This window comes from Melospiza georgiana, chromosome 10 (assembly GCF_028018845.1).
Source record: "Melospiza georgiana isolate bMelGeo1 chromosome 10, bMelGeo1.pri, whole genome shotgun sequence".
In the NCBI taxonomy this organism is placed as follows: Eukaryota; Metazoa; Chordata; class Aves; order Passeriformes; family Passerellidae; genus Melospiza; species Melospiza georgiana.
Window position 1 is genome coordinate 17,034,281 of NC_080439.1, and position 18,150 is coordinate 17,052,430.

General features: G+C 41.1%; 1 protein-coding gene across 4 annotated transcripts in view; it reads right to left on the reverse strand.

Annotated features, from left to right (window-relative positions):
- Positions 1 to 6,285: 6,285 nt before the first annotated feature.
- The window catches only part of ACSL3 (acyl-CoA synthetase long chain family member 3), a 51,334-nt gene continuing 39,469 nt past the window's right edge, over positions 6,286 to 18,150 (reverse strand). For 3 of the 4 annotated variants that reach the window (XM_058031169.1, XM_058031167.1, XM_058031170.1), the window contains exons 13-16: positions 17,826 to 18,017; positions 16,922 to 17,036; positions 12,288 to 12,445; positions 6,286 to 10,392 (exon numbers count right to left, since the gene is read on the reverse strand). In XM_058031169.1, the coding sequence (XP_057887152.1) occupies positions 10,229 to 10,392; positions 12,288 to 12,445; positions 16,922 to 17,036; positions 17,826 to 18,017 (629 nt within the window). In that variant the 3' untranslated portion in view covers positions 6,286 to 10,228. Of the gene's footprint in view, positions 10,393 to 12,287; positions 12,446 to 12,473; positions 12,824 to 16,921; positions 17,037 to 17,825; positions 18,018 to 18,150 lie in introns of those variants that run through there. The other variant, XM_058031171.1, reaches the window with a different exon arrangement.

An 18,150-nucleotide genomic window follows, 5' to 3' on the forward strand; every position in this document is an offset into this window, starting at 1 on the left:
AGTATAAAGTCCTGAGCATCAGGCAGTAAATTTGAAGTTCAGTGGAGGAGGCTGGAGCTCCTCAAGGAAGGTTTTTTTTGAAATTCCCGGTCAGTAGAGGCACCTTCGGGATATTTTTTATTGAGACTTGAAAAATGGGATGTTGTAGTAGTAAAAAGACTGGCAAGAGACTGAGGGATATACCTCCTAGTAGTCCCTTAGGAGAACTGTTAGTAAAATGGGATTCTATAGAGGCCACGAAAGGATTAGATAAAGTGAAAATGATCCATTATTGTATGGAAGCGTGGCCAGAATTAGAGTTGCAAGGAGGATGGCCTTGGTGTGGGACAAAGGATAAGTGGATGTGCCAACAATTAAATAATTATCTGACAGCTCGAGGGGATACTGATCCTGAGCAATTATTGTATGTAGCTTGCTGGTTAAAGAGCGCTGTTGGGGATGAAGGGGTGCGAATTTGTAAGGTACAGAGGAAGAAAGAGGGGAATGAAGGAGGGGATGATAGGACTAGTAAAAGATGGGACCCCCTGGATTATTTGCCTCCTTCTGCCCCTCCACCTTATAATCCTCTTCTTCAAGCACCTCAAATGGCAGGTCCGGTTCCTCCCCCGGCTGCCATCTCATTACCACCTGCTCAAATTCCTCCTTCTACCTCTTCAGCTTCAGCTATGATAAACCCAGTATCTCCTCCCGTTCCTTCTGCACCACCACAAGTGCCTACTCCACCTGCTGCATTCTCCACGCCTTCTCCAGCTCCACTTAATATCTACTCAGGCTCTTCTCCCCCTCCTATTGCTGTCCCTTTACCTCCTTCTACCTGGGACACAAATGCCTCCTCGCCCGATAGACAGCTATCAGCAAATACACCTGCTGATGGGCAGAACATTCAGGGTAACCCAGAAAACCCACAAAGTAGTTTGGCATCTGAAGATGGGCCATACTGTAGCACCAGATCCAAGACCTCCAAGGCAGAGAGACTCTTTCCCCTCAGAGAGGTTCCTATGGGAGGGGTAGCGGGAGGTGTTGGCTTTGTGAATGCTCCCCTAACTGCTTCTGAGGTGAGGGGATTCAAGAAAGAGTTGGGGCATTTAGTTGAGGACCCAGTGGGCATAGCCAAACAAGTGGATCAATTTCTAGGTCCAAATATCTACACTTGGGGGGAAATGAATTCCATCCTGAGTATATTATTTTCCCCAGAAGAGGTCCAGATGATAAGGGCGGCTGGCATAAAAATTTGGGAGAAAGATAACAGTCCAGGACCCCAGGTGCCATCAGGTGAACAGAAATTGCCACTAACGGAGCCCAACTGGAACCCTAACCAGGAGGAGGGGAGGAAGGCCATGAGGGAATATAGGTCTTTGATAATACGGGGGATCAAAGAGTCAGTTCCCAAAGGAACTAATACCCAATTGGCATTTGAGGGTGCACAGGAGAAAGATGAAGCTCCTGCTGCCTGGCTTAATCGCCTAAGGCGGAACTTTCAGTTGTACTCTAGAATAGACCCAGACACCCCGGAAGGTCAAATGCTACTAAAAGTCCAATTTGTTACCAAATCTTGGCCTGATATACGGAGAAAATTGGAAAAGATGGAAGATTGGCAAGAGAAGGACATTAATGAGTTATTAAAAGAGGCACTGAAGGTGTATTTAAGGAGGGAGGAAGATAAAGCAAAGGCCAAGGCTAAGATCATGGTTGCTGTAGCTAGAGAAAGTGCAGGGTGGGCGGGTCCACCACCAGGAGGAGGCAAGGATAGGTCAGTACTGTCAGGTGCAAGAGGGATAGAGACACCTCAAGGCCCTTTGAGAGAGCGACATTGCTCTTACTGTGGAAAGGCAGGACACGTGAGGAGGTTTTGTAGAAAACTCAGTCTTGATGAGGCAATAGCCAGGGAACAAGATAATTTAGGGAAGATCCTTAAAGGTGACGATTAGAGGGTCAGGGGCTTTACACTATAGGGGACCTGATGTAACATCTAGAAGAGCCCTTGGTAAACTTTGAAGTGGGACCCTTAAATGAAGAATTAGAATTTTTGAGTAGATACAGGAGCAGATAAGTCCTGTCTCAACAAAGTACTAAGAAGTATAGTATAGTATAGTATAGTATAGTATAGTATAGTATGGTATGGTATGGTATGGTATGGTATGGTATGGTATAGTATAGTATAGTGAAAAACATCTGAAGTTAGAAAAAAACAGCTAGGTAGAAAGGATATCCAATAGCACCAAAACTGGCCAGTAATACTTAACTTGTAATAAGTGATGTGAAAGTAAAACGTACCTTATTGTTGTCTTGTTGTGTGCGTGAGAGCGAGTCACAAAGTCAGCCTCAACCTCCCGGGCACGTGGGAAGGGGGCAGTGAAAGTGTGTGTATGTGTGACCTGCAAACCAGGCTTGTGTCCCCCAGGCGGGTGGGGGCTGTGGCCAAAGAGTGTGTGTGACCTGCAAACCAGACTAGTGCTCCCCAGATGTGTGAGGGAGCCATAGCTGTAAGAGCGTGAGTGACACGCAGACAGCCTCACAGGTGAATATGCACCAGAGGCAACCAGAGCCAGGGCCCTTCCAGGAGGCCCAGAGATGCTGAGACCTGTGGGCCAACCCCAAGGTGAGGGGAGCCACAGTGATTTTCTAGCAATAACGATCCATTTTGTGTCTTGAGGGTGTGAAGGAATGTGTGAGAATAAATATAGACAAATTAGAATAGAGGTAATGTAGATTGTGCATTATAAGTTTTACCACATCTCCTTAGAGGGAAGTGTATTGTGTAGAAGAATGGTGTAAAAAAAAAAAAAAAAATATTCAAGTGTAAGGGGTTGAAAGAAGTATTTAAGCTGTAAGTGAAAGTGAGAAACAGAAGCAAGAGATAAATAGATAAGATCTTGAAAAATAGAACAGAAAAACCAGTGAATTAAATACACAGAAAAATAGGGGAATAAAAATACTTTGGGAGTTGAGTTAGCTGAGAAATACAACTCCTTGCAAAATACAGAGTATGTAGAAGTTGATGAGAGAAACATGCAAGCTATGGAAAAAGAGAAATTAACCAATAACATTAAACAGAGAAACTGAGTTTTGATAAAATCATTAAATTGCAGACCATTAATGCCTGTGTTTGAAAGCCCGTTTCAGGTACTCTTCATTACTAATTCGACTGTGCAGACCAAAAGAAAAAGGTTGGACTCACATCACTCTCACCTCCTAGCATTGGACCAGGATTCAACACCAGTTTTTTTCCCCTCTGGCATTCTAGCATTGGATCAAACTCCACCCCTTTGTCCTTCTGGCATTGGGCCAGAGTCCCAGTTTTTCCCTCTGGCATTGGACCAGAGTCCACATCACTCTCACCCCCCGGCGCTGGACAAGATTCATCTGCTTCACAAGTTAATTCACCTGAGTATATTGTGATTTAAAGATGACTCTCAGAAAGAAGAGTCAAAAAGACTGAACTGTGTGGAAAAAAAAAATGGTATCAGAGTTCTAATATTGCTTAAAATGTTTTAAGACTGTTCTGTGTAAATTATGTTGGTAAAAAGTTTAGGACTGTAAATAAGTAATTCTGGTTAAGTTCCCCAATTTATTTCTAAAGACTCCAGGTTAATCCTCTACAGAACACTCCCCTGGGAGGGGAAACCAAAATTGGTAGGGAACAGACCGAGAGAAGTTTAACCAGAGAAACGGGTAGAAGGGACTCTAAAGAGCTTGGAAGCTTGTCCTCAGTAAAGTTCCCCAAGAGGCAAGGCCGGGTGGGCAGGCTGTGTGAGATGACCCATACCGGACTCTTGGGAAGGGTAGTGCTGATGGCTCTGATTGCTGGTGGTGCTCAGGGGAGCCCAGCTGAGCCGTGCAATGAATGCTACCAACCCCTCTGTGAGGAGGAAGTGAGCTCCTTGTCGAGAGTCCACATCAGTTCTAACCCTGATTGTGTTAACCTCTCCCAATTGGTCTTTTATCAAAAAAAAATAAGAGAGTGTATTAGATACTATACAATACTGCCACTTTTAGGCAGCCACTCCTAGGAGAGTGCCCTATAGGGGAAGCCTGGTTGTGCTTTGAATGGGATGCTGCTGAAACAAGCTCAGCAGATCTAGTAAAAAGCAAAGAAATGGTGAAAATAGTAAGAAAAATTGTTTGTTACAAGTATTTATATGGGTATACTGGAAAAGAGATAAACTCCTTTAGGAACACATTTCAGGGGAGCCTTAAACCCCTAGATTTGATCTCGTCTGGCAGCTGCACCGCTGGAGTGATAAAACCAATTTTCTTATTACCCAAAGAAACTGGATCAAGTTTGGGAGTTCCTATATATAATTTAGGAGAAATTAAACAGAACAGGCACAGTGAAATAGAAATTGAGAAAATCCAAAATTGTAAAAGCCAAATTCAGATCCCAATATCTATGTTAAACAAAATTATTCGGCTCCAGGCAGTATTAAAAATAAAGAATTCAATTATTAGGAACATTTCAAATGAAATAAAAAGGTTAGCATGTGTAAATAATGAAGATCAGACTTCTACACTTGATCCCAGTGGGTGGGAGAACCTGGAGATTTTCAAAAAGGATGTGTGGGTAAAGGTAGTTTTTCTCGCTGTGTGTGCACTTGAAGGATTGCTATTTTTACTATGCTTATTTATCTGTTTCAGTAAAATAGTGTTTGCCGTGAAGACAAACCTGAAGAAACCAAAAAAAGTAACAAGGTTAAGTAACCGTGATTACCAAAGTGCACAAGAGATTTATAGTAGATTCAAAACAAAAATCGAGAGTTGATGCGAGCTTAGAGTTTAAGCTCGATCAAAGAAAAAGAGGGGGGACTGTTATGAACAAAAACTCGGTTAATATTTTTTTATGAGAAAAAGTTTCAAAAAGGCAGCCAGACCACTGGCTCTGCCCAAGTTCTGTGTGTTTTGTTATTGTAATCACGGGTCGTTGTCGTTAATGGTTGTTTTTGTATTAGTAAAAGCCCTGGCCGAGGCGAGGTAATGGCCCTTCTCCTGGGTGGGGACCTTGCCCGAGGCTAAGTTGTACCTTTCCCAGAATAGTGAAGACACCTGAGAAGGTGGGGGGGGTTATGCAAAGTGACTCGCAAGACCAGAATGCTTTGTGGGACCCCCATCTCCAAACTCATGGAGAAACCCCTAAAACAACGAGCCACCTAAGAGTTGAGAGACTGGAGTGATGTCTGGACGTGAGGAACCGAGTGCTGAGCCTGCAGAGACGCGGAACACCTTCGGACCCTCTCGCCCTGACCATGGGAGTTGACCCCGGAGCTGAGACCAGGCCGACTGAGTGGGAGAAACTAACATCTGACACCATCTTATGGGATCAGGAGACCCAAAAAGGCTCCCAAGAGGATCTGATCCCCAGCTCTGCCCCTGGTGGACAAAGCTGCGCATATCCTCCTCCTCTGAGTCGCCCTGGGAGACGACGGACGCTACAGACCCGTCGAGCCGCCCGATCCTGAGCTGATCACTTTTTTAATAAAGGCATTACACAGGAGAAGAAGTCTCCTGGCCCTGTTTATTTCACCTAACAGCATTTTATTAGCTATAAATATCTAACAAAAGAAAAACAAAAAAATCATTTAAAGTGAATCACATTATCCTAAATAATTTGAAATAAGTTTTCAGTCTTAAAACCCTCCAGTATTTTTGAAAGAAAAAAATAACTTAGGATATAACTGAATCTAGAGGAAGCTGAAGCCTTCTCATGGCTGGTTAAAGGGATAAACAAAAATATCAGCTACACAGCAAGGAGGGTTTGACATTTTGTCAGCACTATGAACGACCCTGGGCATTGGGGAACCTGTAAATAGAGACACAAAAAAGGCAAAAGAGGCTTCTGCTGAGACGCCTCCAGGCTGGACTGTCACCAGCAATGGTTTGTGAGCTTGTAACCAAAATTTGAAATTTAAGTGCTCAAGATCTCTTAAGAAGTCCAATTGCAAGCATCTAGTATCTGACCCTTCACACACAAACTTAAGGGAAGTTACACACTAAATACAAGTCCTAGCACACTTGGATAGGAAAAAAAAGTCATAAGCCTACAGCTTTACATCAGGCATTACCCACAGCCAGTGCTTTTAAACCCAGGTAAATGGCAGGTCATATGCAAATAAAAATTGGTCAAACACTATTAATTTTCCTGCAGTGAAAATCCACACTAACCTGGGTAATTTCTGCTCCTGCATTCAGTCCAAAATGGTCACATGTATTTGAAACATTTGGCAATAATGAACACATTTCTACATTATCAGCTCTGTACCACTGAAAAAAAAATGGATATACAGAACCCAATTTGTGAAATTAATTTTATTTCTGAAACATGATATCCAATTACAAATAAATAATTCATACAATATAACTGAATTAGGGTATACAATGTTCAGGCAGTTCATAGTAACAACCAAGATCACATTGAAAATGAGTTTACATTAAACAACCCATTACAACAATATACAATTGGTCATTCAATTCATGTTCAGCCTGGTCCAAGGTGTAGGCAAGTTGAAAATTGTTCCTCTTACCAGTAAAGAAAGAGATGTACACTATTTTATACCAAGTCCAAAGTAGTTAATACACCACAGTAATAAAAATTAAAAATGCTGCATTGCATCACCTAAATGTAGTTTTAGTACAGAATAAAAAGGTTGTGAATTTTAGCAGGACAAAGGTTATTGCTAAGGAGTTTTATGTCCCATAGCAATTTCTGCATACACTTACCAGCTTTACAGGCTGCTCCTAATGCAGGGTTTGGATTCCACACCCTTCCCTGCATCTGTCTGTAAAGCAGTGGGATGTAGGACCTGTTATGTTCTTAGCTCCAGTCACACATTGCAGTCACTGCCATTCCAGCAGGATATTTCCCTGCTCAGCTGCAGCTCCCCTCTGAGCTGTGCTCCTGCCTCTGGGAGACCTGCAGCAGCAGCAAACTCACTATTCTGACATGTAACTTTTGAATTTCTCACCTACCCAGAAATCCTATGCTCTGTAAAGAACAGATTGATTGAATGAACATCTAGATTGAATGACAGCCTAAAGTCCTGAAAACGTTTTAAAGAATTGTGAAATTTAAAGGATATTCACAGCATCCCTGGAATTTCTTGGTCAACCATTTTAATAATGAAATACATAAGATTTTTCATAAGAGAGTAAGTAGTTACAATTTTCAAGGATTCAGAGACCTGATAAGTTTTTATTTACAAAAGTTTTGTTAAAAACCCCCTCTTTTGGGGGCCCTTCAGGTGAGGTATATGCCCCTTGCTCTTAGTTTGAACTCAGATTGTTTAAAGTTACAGTTCTTTCCATCACAGATCCCCCATGTAACAGAGAGCACTCCTCCCAAACACACATTTCTCAGTTCTGCACAGCTGCCCTCAGCCCCTGGGACACTGCAGTGCATTCCAGCAGGTACTTCTGTACTTTTGTTCTTGTTACTCAGGCATGGGAAGACATACACAAAAAAAAAAAAAAAAATTAAAAAATTATGGAGGAGATTCCCAGCTGGGAAGCAGTGCATCTCTGCAGGGCTGGAACAAACCCCTCCAAAGCTGTCCTTGTGCTCAGCAATGCAGGAGGAGCAGCCAGAAGGACCTGGCAGCCCAGAGGAGCAGGGGAGGGATGGAGGGAGCCACACACCTGAGCTGCAGCCTGAGTGACCATCCCAGCCCCCAGCACCCCCAGCACAGGTGGCCTCAGTGGGACATGCAAACACTCATAATCCAGCAGGAGTGGAGTCTCTCTTCTGCTATCAATCAAAAGAAAAAGCCCCACACTCATCACAAAGATTTTTTAAAAGTCTATCTCCAGCACTGAGACTGAACTTAATGAACTGCTTTGTTTTCACATTCTGTAGAAGAAATAAATGTCCGCAATGAATTTTAATGCCTAATGAAAAAGAAACTATATATATCATATGCATTTTAAACATAAAAAACCCCTGAACTGTAAAATCAAATGCACAGTTAGACAGCAACCCCATCCTGTGACTGGATTAGAAAAAAGGAAAATAAAACTGTTTCCAAACTCTTTTAAAAGTTTCCTTTATGCAATTTTTCAAAAGGGGATTTAAACCCTTAGCAGAACAAAATACTAACTTCAGATTTGTTTAACCAAAAGCAGATTTATTTTCTTAAATCTGCTGCACAATGCACCAAGTGATATACATAGTACTTCTGCAATTTATTATTTTTCACTAAAAATCACAAAAATATTTGAACAATGTACAGTCTGTGCTGAGTTCTATTTAAGAACCTGTTGATGGAGCACAGATAGAAATTTAAGTGTTAGTAATGTCTAATACATGGTGTGACCCTTCCCTACAGCCTTGGCAATTTTTCCACATTTGGATTCTTCAGTCATTTTTCAACATTGTCTTATCTCTATTTGTCACAAGGTTTTTCATTCATGATCTGGATATCTAAAGGCAGTAATCTCAAAAACATGGTTCTGATTTCTTTTTGTTGCTTCTATTTTCATTTGATTACTTACACCAAATTTACCAAATGTTAACAGTTTGTCATGGACAGCAGCAGGGGAAATCCATAATTAGCACAAACCACCCCATCATTTCATCAGGGAACCTGCTTGATAGCCTTCAACTCCTATGAATCTGCTTTCTATAGTCAATGGAGAGCATTAATTAAAACAATATTTCAGAGGTTTATAAAATGAGAATTTGCACATCAAACACCTCCCCAAACCTCATGTCACAAAGACAATCAGCAGGAACTCCCTCTCCCAAATCAAGCTTCAGCATGGCTATGTGCTACCATAGCAGGGCACTAAGTAAGCATCAGGACCTTGAGTTTTAGTACTGCAAGTAAATGATACACAAGGGAGTAATCTCCAAATTAAAACCATTAGTGTATCTGCTTCATCACAAAGTTGACTGATGTATGCCTTTTCACATTCTCATGTAACCCTGAATATTCTTTCCAGAAAAATTTTGAAAATAAAATTCACATCTGAAACAAATCTGAATGCTCTTACTCAAGATGAAATGAGTCCCCATATTTTTTCAAACAATATCCATGAATCTCTGTTGAAACAGAAATTGAGACTATTTCTCAAAGCAAGAATTAGATGTAACAAACCAAGCAACATAACTCTGGCTGACAAATGCTTCAAATATCTGTTTTTAAAGCAAAAAGTACAACACAAAAGAACAGAGAATCAAAGGGAGATTTTTAATGGCACAAAGGGCAGCTAGGCACTGTGTGAGCTGAGAACATAACTGTCATTATGACTTTAAAAATCCCCCCAGGAAGATTTGGGTTGCAGCTAGGGCAGAGCAGGGGTCTTGCCAAACCTTAATAAACAACAAAAGAGGAAATCCACTGTAATGTCCAGACCTAATGAGAAAAGACAAAGGTTGCTACAGTCCCTCTGTTAAAAGGACACAGTCAAGCTTGTAAAGTATAAGGTGAAATTAATGATGAGAGTTCATAGTAGCACTACAGAATTCAGCTCTGGATGAAATGGTCACGAGCTATTTAAAAAAGGAGTTTCTGTATCTGAGAGATTATTCCTAGGTTTAACTTCTGCTGTGTTAATAGCATCTTCTGTATTAAAGGAGCTTCAACTAACACCTGCAAGTCTACCTGCCTTGAGGCAGAGCTGTGCCACGACAATCCTTCCATTTTCACATAAAAATAAAAGTAACCATTAGGCACATATTGAAGGTGCATTACACAAGCTGGAATGTCAAACATTTTCTCCCTCAGATTTACACAGAAAAATAGCACAGCAGCAAATAACCTGGTCCTCTGTTCAACAATTACCTTGTTACAAGCATTTTCAATGTGCATAATGTCACAACATCAATACCTTTTTATCTTTAAATAATTAGGTAAAAAAAGGCCCCCAGTATAACCATTTCTTATATAGCCAAGTTCTCTCTATATACATCCAAATTTTAAAGATACAAATAAAACATTATACAGGATTTATAAATGTTTAAAAACTTGAGGCTTCAGAATCATGGTTTCCCAAAAAGACCTGGGAAAATCCACAGACTGACAAGGTAGCAGAGAAAACTGGAGAAAAGGAGACACCCAAATTTGCTGCCACAACATTTTACCAAACTCGCCGGTCATCGCGGTGACGCCATTAGAAAGAGCAGTTTACGCCGGGAACGAGGAGTGGTGGTTTTGTGTGTTGATCCCAAGTGTCGGGCTGAGACAGGCAATTCAAGTATTTGCTGTTGGGGCCAGCTGAGCAGAGCAGCAGCGGGCAGGGGCTATTTGACGCTGGTGCCGTACATGCGCTCAATGTCCGGCTGGTAGAACGCCGTCAGCTCCTTGCGCTTCAGCTTGAACGCGTCCGTCACCAGACCAGTCTCTGGGGTCCAGGGATCCGGGCTCAGACGGATCTTCACTGGGATTTCAAACTTCTCCAGGTTGGCTGTGGAAAGAAACATTTTTAATACAGAACCTAAACGGAGCTGTTTTCCTGAAGTTAAGCGCAGAAGGAGAAATCATGTTCTCACACAGGTGACCTGAATGAAGAAGTGCCCCTCCAACTCCCCATGGTTGGTTTGACCAGCTCTGGGGTCACAAGCAGAAGGACAGAATCTGCTAGTACTTGTTTGTCCAATTTCCACAGAAATACTGGAATAAAGTCCAGCTGTTCAGGTATCTATGCAGCTCCCTAACTTCCATGCACTTCCTCAGTGCATGGAAATGATATCCTCAAAACAAAGTCTGTTGGAATTCAGGACATCCCTCTGACTGCCCTGGATGGCTCAAACCCTGCCAGGGGGCTCAGAGACCTTGGCACAGAGCCCAAGACACCTGTGACTTTGATTATGATCCATGGAAAAAATTACCAATTTTATATGAGGATCTGCAAGCCACAAAAGTCTAGTTAGTTTGTCACGGAGGTGAAAAATAGATTTTTGGGGTTTTTAGAATGGTGGTTCAGGAGGCAAGACAGACTGGACACACCCAGATTCCTCTATCTCCTCCTTCTTCTTCGCCTCCACTTTCTACTGTGATGCTGGCACTTAAGGTAGAATCCCACTGTCTAACACAGGTAACAGGTATTGGGAATTTATTGTAAATATTGTACATGTAGTTTTTAGTATAAAAGATAACACTGCCCTGAGGGCAGCCAGTGTTCCTCTGTCTGACCTGCTGAATGGACCTCAGCAGGCCAGAGAAAGAATTTTATAGATAAGAAACAATAAACAACCTTGAGAATGAAAACAGAAGAGTTCTGACTCCTTCTTCAACTGCCGGGCTGGGAACAGAGACTTTCTAACACACCTCAGGGTCACTCTGACCAGCAGAAGGCCTGAGAAAACTCTACTATATCAGAATAATGGTACTCATCATCTGGAGAGAATATCTTGAAATCCATACTCTTAGGTTAGAAAAAATGGGGGAGTTTGTTTTTTCCTCATAGTTCTACATTGGTCAAGGGAATTCAGTTCATATGGGAGCTCTTCCCTGTACTGAAAGAGAGCAGTGCTCTCCATGTTACACCTTCAGCACAAAACGCTACCGTTTGCAACAATTTCTGCTGTGGTTTCAGATATGAGAAAAGAAAATAACTAAGAAAAGTAGCCAACAGATAGCAATAATAAAAAAATACTCTCAAGCTGAATTTCAAAAATATACACAAATGTGTATTTATCATGTGCAACCTGCCATTTTTAGATTTTCCTGCCTCTTTTTCTCCCTTTGGCATTAGATTACTAGATTTGGGTTTTCAGGGGTTCTTTTGCAATTTGTCACTAAAATCCATAGTATTTAAAGGTAAAGCCTGTGATACCAACATGAAAACCAAAACCAAATATAAAATAACATCAAAAGCATTGAATCAAATACTACCTTTCATCAAATCTTTTAAAAGTACTTAATTGTGTTTAGAACAATGTTATACAAGAAATGAAAACAACTTTTACATCAGAGCAGCATGTGAGACTGTCTCATACCTAATATGCACATTATGATTATGGATCTATAGTTGGCCCACACTGGTTTTGGACCAGCAGCAAGGCCAACAAGATACTACAGGACATCTTAGAGAACACACATACACACAGAGAACTGTACTTGGAAAGCTTCACTGGTTTTATATTCTTTCCTCAGCTATGGGCCACACTAAAAGAAGCTTCATGAGACAAAAGAACTGACCCAATTAATCTTTTGTTGTTGGGGGTTTTTGTTTTCAAATCTCACTTCATACAGGTTCAATGAAATATACACACACAAGGAAATATTTTAGGGCCTATGTTTACCTATTTCACAGACACTACAGTCTGCAAGATTGACACCATCTACCCAGGCACTCACCTGCCACAGCAGCCTCAGCCAGCACCTTCAGAACCTCTTTTTCCATCTCAGGACTGTTACAGATCTCTTCCCAGGTTCCTTTAAATCCTTTTTTTCGGGCTAGTTCTGCGAGCTCCTTTTGATTTGGCACAACAAATCCAATGACATAAGAATGGAAACTGAGAAGCACAATGTACTTTAGTATGAATTTGGCAAAGTAAACAACTCTTCAAAAACAACATTTCAAGCTGGGGTTTTACACTACACACAGAGATATTGCTCTTAACAGCTGGCTTTTGTTCACCTGATAATCCTCCTGAAATAGCACACAAATTAGCTCTGCCTGCTTAAATGTAAGTAGAAAGAGAAGCTACTTACCTTACAGTAACTGGATTGCTTCAAGGTGTGCTGTCCATATGCATATTCCACTGTGTCTCTGCCCAAAGCTTTGGGAAGCAGCACCCACACGATGCCTCTGCTCATGTTTGGCAGCCCGGAATGGAGCCTGGTGTGAGGCCTCCCTACCTCAGTTTCCTCTCAACTGCAGAGTCCAGTTACTGTAGAGGAGTAGAGGACTGCAGTGAAGAGGGGTTGGACAGCAGGTTGTGGAATGAGCATATGCACAACACATCTCAAAGGATGCCTGCTTCTGTAAGGGAAGTGACTTCTCTTTCTCTTTCCAGTGATTGTCCATACACTCACTCTGCTGCTGGCACTCTTTGTCTGCTCCTGACATGCCAGAGCACAGGAAGATGTGATCTCTAAGTCTTTGGGCCCTGAAGCACAATTCATTCTGAAAACAGGTATTCAAAGCTTTTCTGATGGTGCAAAATTTAGGTAAAATGTGCACAGAACTTCACACAGCAGCTTGACACATTCTAACAAAGCAGATCACAGAACCAGAGTTGAAAGTGATCTCAGAAGAGCTCCTAATCAATTCACCTGCCCTGAAGCAGGGTCAGATACATCAAAGAGATGTTTGTCTACACCTTGCTTAAACATCAGCAAGCACTAATGCCAACACTTCATCATTCATAGCATGGATAAGCTGCTGCTGATGGCAACTCCTGACTCTTCCTCTTTGAAATTTACCTCAAAGTGTCAGATGTCTCCCTCTTTTCCACAGAAGCTATTTATTCATTCACAGATTTTCCTTGTCACCTTTTTAGTCTTGCTTCCTTTTCTAGGTTTATTTAGACATATCAGCAGTGCCCCTTCCTCCCAATTCATGTCATCACGGGTCTCTGCCCAGACATTGCCATTTTTTTCTGGATTCCTTTCATGAGGTCAATCTCTTCAGATGGGCTACATGTGGAACTCAGACCCCTTAATACTTGTTAGAGCAAAGAGATCATTGTGCATTTTGTAGGCAATACATCTGGTTATGCCTTTTACCTTCTTATAACAGCATGGCACTTGTGGACTCATGTCAGCTTCTACAGAATTGCTACCAGCTGGTGGTTCTCACCTTTAACTTCTGCAGTTTATTTAGCTGTAAGTATAATCTACAACTCCTCTCTTTCAACTCACTGCTATTTTCAAGCAAATCTCCACCTAGCCAAGCCTGCTCTGAATTCTCATCCTATCCTCCACTGTGGCTTTGGTTCCCTTCCATCTTAACTATCTACAGAATTATTAAATCTTTTCAACTCTCACCAGACAGATCACTAATACAAAATATGGAAACTCAGCCCTAGCATGCAGATTACTGTACTATATTCTTTAAGGTCTTCAAGATACTTTGAAGATACTACCTCTAAATATGCTTTTGGTTACTGCACATTACAATTTTCTCCTTTGTTACTGGAATGAATGATAATGGGCATCTGACAGGAGCTGAGAAGACAGCACCAACGTCCATTATAAACACAGACTTCCCTGGCAGCACCATCACAAGCTTTGCCTGCCAGCACAAAACCATTCTCATTTTTCTCTTCCTGAAAATGTATTACGGGATGATTTCAGATTAGCCTCACTATCACTACTGCCTGCATCTCATCTTCTGCCTTTGCCTCTGCCCCATTTCCCCCATGCACACTCATGCTGTACTCTGCACTGAACCCCTTGTTTCACTCCTGGTTCCTATAGTCTTTTGACATGCTCAAGATCCTGTCTTGCAATATCACCAGTGTCTCCAGGGATAAACAGTACACAGAAGTAATCAGTTGGCTGGGTAAGCGTCAAACTTTCTGTTCATCTAAAATTCAGCTTCTTCAGTAGAAGTGTACTTGTTTTGGACAAACAGGTTCATCCAATTGTTTTTTTCCTGGAAAGAAGACCTTGCAGCTCTCAGTTCCTGGTACATGTAGTTTTTCATTCTGTGCCACAAAGTTAATCTTCACTTGTTGCAGTTCAAATGCTAAAGCACTGTTTTCTCTTGAGAGTTATCCTGAAGGTACATCTTTCCCTCTCAAGCAGTCACTGCCCTGTCGCTGCTCCTTATGCTGATCCTTTGTACTTGGTACCTTTGTCTTGGAAGTAATTTTCAGTGGAAATTTTCAGACTTTGGTCCTCAAGACCTCCTAAGTCATCTCTGACATGATGAAAGATTTTGCCAAAATGTCAGTCCTACACTAGGCAGCCTCATTCCCTTGCTGTGCTTACGGTTCTACCCACGTAAGGCTCTCAGACCTGTGGTCAGAAACATATTTAATGGCACTACACATAGATACCACTGTTTCTATTCTGTAAAGCCTGGTTCTCATCTCCCTGAGATTACTGGGGACCTCCTCAGGTTTTTTGCCATGTTTGCTCATTCCTCAGGTAACAGCTACTCATTTTCCTGACTCGATGCTTGAAACCCATTTCATGTCTCTTGGATGGGTGAAGTGTTGATAAAGCAGTAGGAGTCTCCCCTGACAGAGCTCTAATTACCATTCCTTTCAGCAAATGTTTTTATTCCTTATCTCATTTATTTTGTCTGAAGTCAATACAGCTTTTGAAGTGGCAATATCATGCAAACAACTCTGATGCCCTACTACAGTGTTCAGAGGAGCTTTGCACCCTAAAATCTAAGGTCAAATCAGATATTAAACTCATTTGTACAAGTCTGCCCTCCTTGTCCTTTTGCACGTGGGAGACAGAACAGCTACAAATAAAGGACTCCTCCTGCACAGGAGATCACCCAGGCCAAGTATTAGGAGAGACAGGATCCAAGAAAGGTCACAGGCACTGTTACAAAACCTCTCTGAGCTCACACTGCTGAGGTGAGCCCATGCCCACAATGAAATGTGCATATGTACAACCATTCAGGGACTCTATTACATGGCTACTCAGGCCACATTACACACATAACAGCATTAAGAAAGTACAGCAACAACAGAAAAACCAATCTGGAATGTCCTGTCTTGTTTGTCCTTGGTCTGGACTCTTGTTTGTAAGTTACCTTTAAAAATTGCTCATAGGTTTTCCTGGTTTTAAGTAATAGACAAGACATGGCCTATCAGAGTCAAGTGTCTGGTTGGCAAGTGCATTTTAGCTTCCAGTGTTATGTTGGCCTGGCAAAATTAACACAAAAATTTGGTAGCACAAGTCCAACAGTGAACTGCAATCCTGGAAGAGAAGAAATCACATGTAGGAAGCTCTTTCTCCACAGATTACAGAGGGTGCTTGGAACAGCTGCAGCTTCAGGCTGTCAAAGCCAGCAAATGTGAGACTCAGACAGTGAGTCCAAACCACAAATAAAGCTTAAAAGAATGGAAATTTCCTCAGCAGTGGCTGGCCCAATCCATGCCAGCCAACTGATCCAAAGCTGTCACAACTGCAGTTACAGAATGACTGCACAAACCCCCCAAAGTTACAGAGAACCAGGTGAACAAACCACAAGTTAATTATTTTATTTATTACCACTGAGCAATTCTCTGGTATGCTTATCCTGGCTTCTTTCAAAGTAAAGTTGGGCTTTTTGGGACATTAATGGGAGTCAGAATATTTCTGATCATTCAGAAGCTCCAAAATACCTTTCCAAACATCAGTGTCAAATGTCAACAGGAAACAAAGACCACCTGAAGTATATTTATATGTGTAAGAGCTAAGAAACTCTAGAAAGAGAAACTTTAGACATGTTTGAGCCCTTATCACCTCATTTATTAGTACACATATAAAGCCAATAGAAATGACATTTGATTGTCATCTATTGTGTGTTTGCACAGTTTAGACTGTGGTTTTTCTCAAGCTTCAAGGTGGTGTACGACAGGGGTAAAGAAATGTAAATTTAATTCACAAGCCAGCTACTGTGCCATTGGTGCTTTTTTTTCCCACCTTCCTCTGAAGTACCCCAGTACTTCCTCTGAAGGACAAATGACAAGTAAACACAGCAAGGAACAAGGTGCCCTAGGGCTTCTAAAGGTAACAATCTCAAAGTGCTTGAGTGATGCCTGTAATTAATGCAAAAGAGCTCAGCTGCTTTTCAGATAGGGGAAGGGGGAATGTAAGACTCATCACTGGTATTTCCCAATAATTGATGACAACAAATGAGAAAGGAAAAATAAAAATTGGATTTCAGATCTTTTAGTTTTGATAGTTATTCCATTGTATTACAAGTAAAAGCCTTTTTTTTTTAGCTGATTTTAAAAAATTCTACACATTGAGCGGCAAAAAAAAAATTGTTTCAAGAGGACAAAACAGAGCAGTAACAAAGTATAAGCTGCTCTTACCTGCTTGCATATGCACAAATATTATCCACCAGTGGGAGATTCTTCAGAGCTGCTTCTACTTTGCCAAGAGAAACATACTCTCCTGCCTGCAGCTTTACAAGATCCTTTTTGCGATCTACCAAGGAAGAAAGGAATTTAGTGTTAATTACAGAACAGAAAACTCAAACATTGATTTTACATTTTTCTGAAATGCTTATTTAAATATCCAAACTGACTCATGTTTGGTGAATGTACCAGAAACCTTTAATGTTATGTTTCTAGAATGCATTTTATCAGTCTGTCTGTCCCAATAAAACAAGGGTTATTACAATTCCATGCATTTTCTGCCTTCAGAACAGCATTTCCTATATGACAGCACCATCATGTGCATGGAAGACAAATAGGACTATGCAAAGGCACTGTTAGCCAGGAGCACACATATTGTGCTGTCTGGCCCAGACCCACAAAGCAAAATATGCACCATTTGGTTGCATTATGTTATTTATTTCAGGCTAAATCCATATTTAAAGAGCAACTGTTCACCTTTCGCTTGAAAAACAACAATAGGAACCAAAAATTATGCCTAAATTACTTGAGGTTATTGAACACAACCATACAAAATTATACAATATAAGGCAGCTTATCTACTCAGTTAGCTTGTATTTAACTCCCTAATTACTACCCAGTCTCACTAACTTAGGGAGTCAATGTTAAGACTGTTTCAAAGTGAAACAAAATTCAGCTTTTAAAGCACACAAACAAGGTTACATTAATATATCAGAACTTCTCTGGGATACATGGGAAGGCTTTAGATGGCATGACAAGATATGGAGATTTTTTTCATTACTGTATTTCACAGCCCTGAAAAATGTGTGTGTATATAAATATCTATACATATACATGTCACCTGAATTTATTAACTCACCAATAATTTTTAGACATCCATCATGATGAAACTCTCCAATGTCTCCAGTATGGAGCCACCTCTGCCCATTCTCATCAACGGTGAAATCTTTTTTGGTTCGTGCTTCATTTTTGTAGTAGCCCACAGTCACATTCTGCCCTCCAATAAGGATCTCACCTCTAGGATATGGTTTATCAGTGTTGTAATATCCACCTGGAAGGATGAGGAGTTTTACTAAGTTTATGTGAATGAAAATATATTCCAAAAGAAAAATCTGTGCCATCCTTCTGGCAGGAGTAAGTAATGTGCTTTATCAGTTTCATACAGGCTCAAATAAAACCAAATA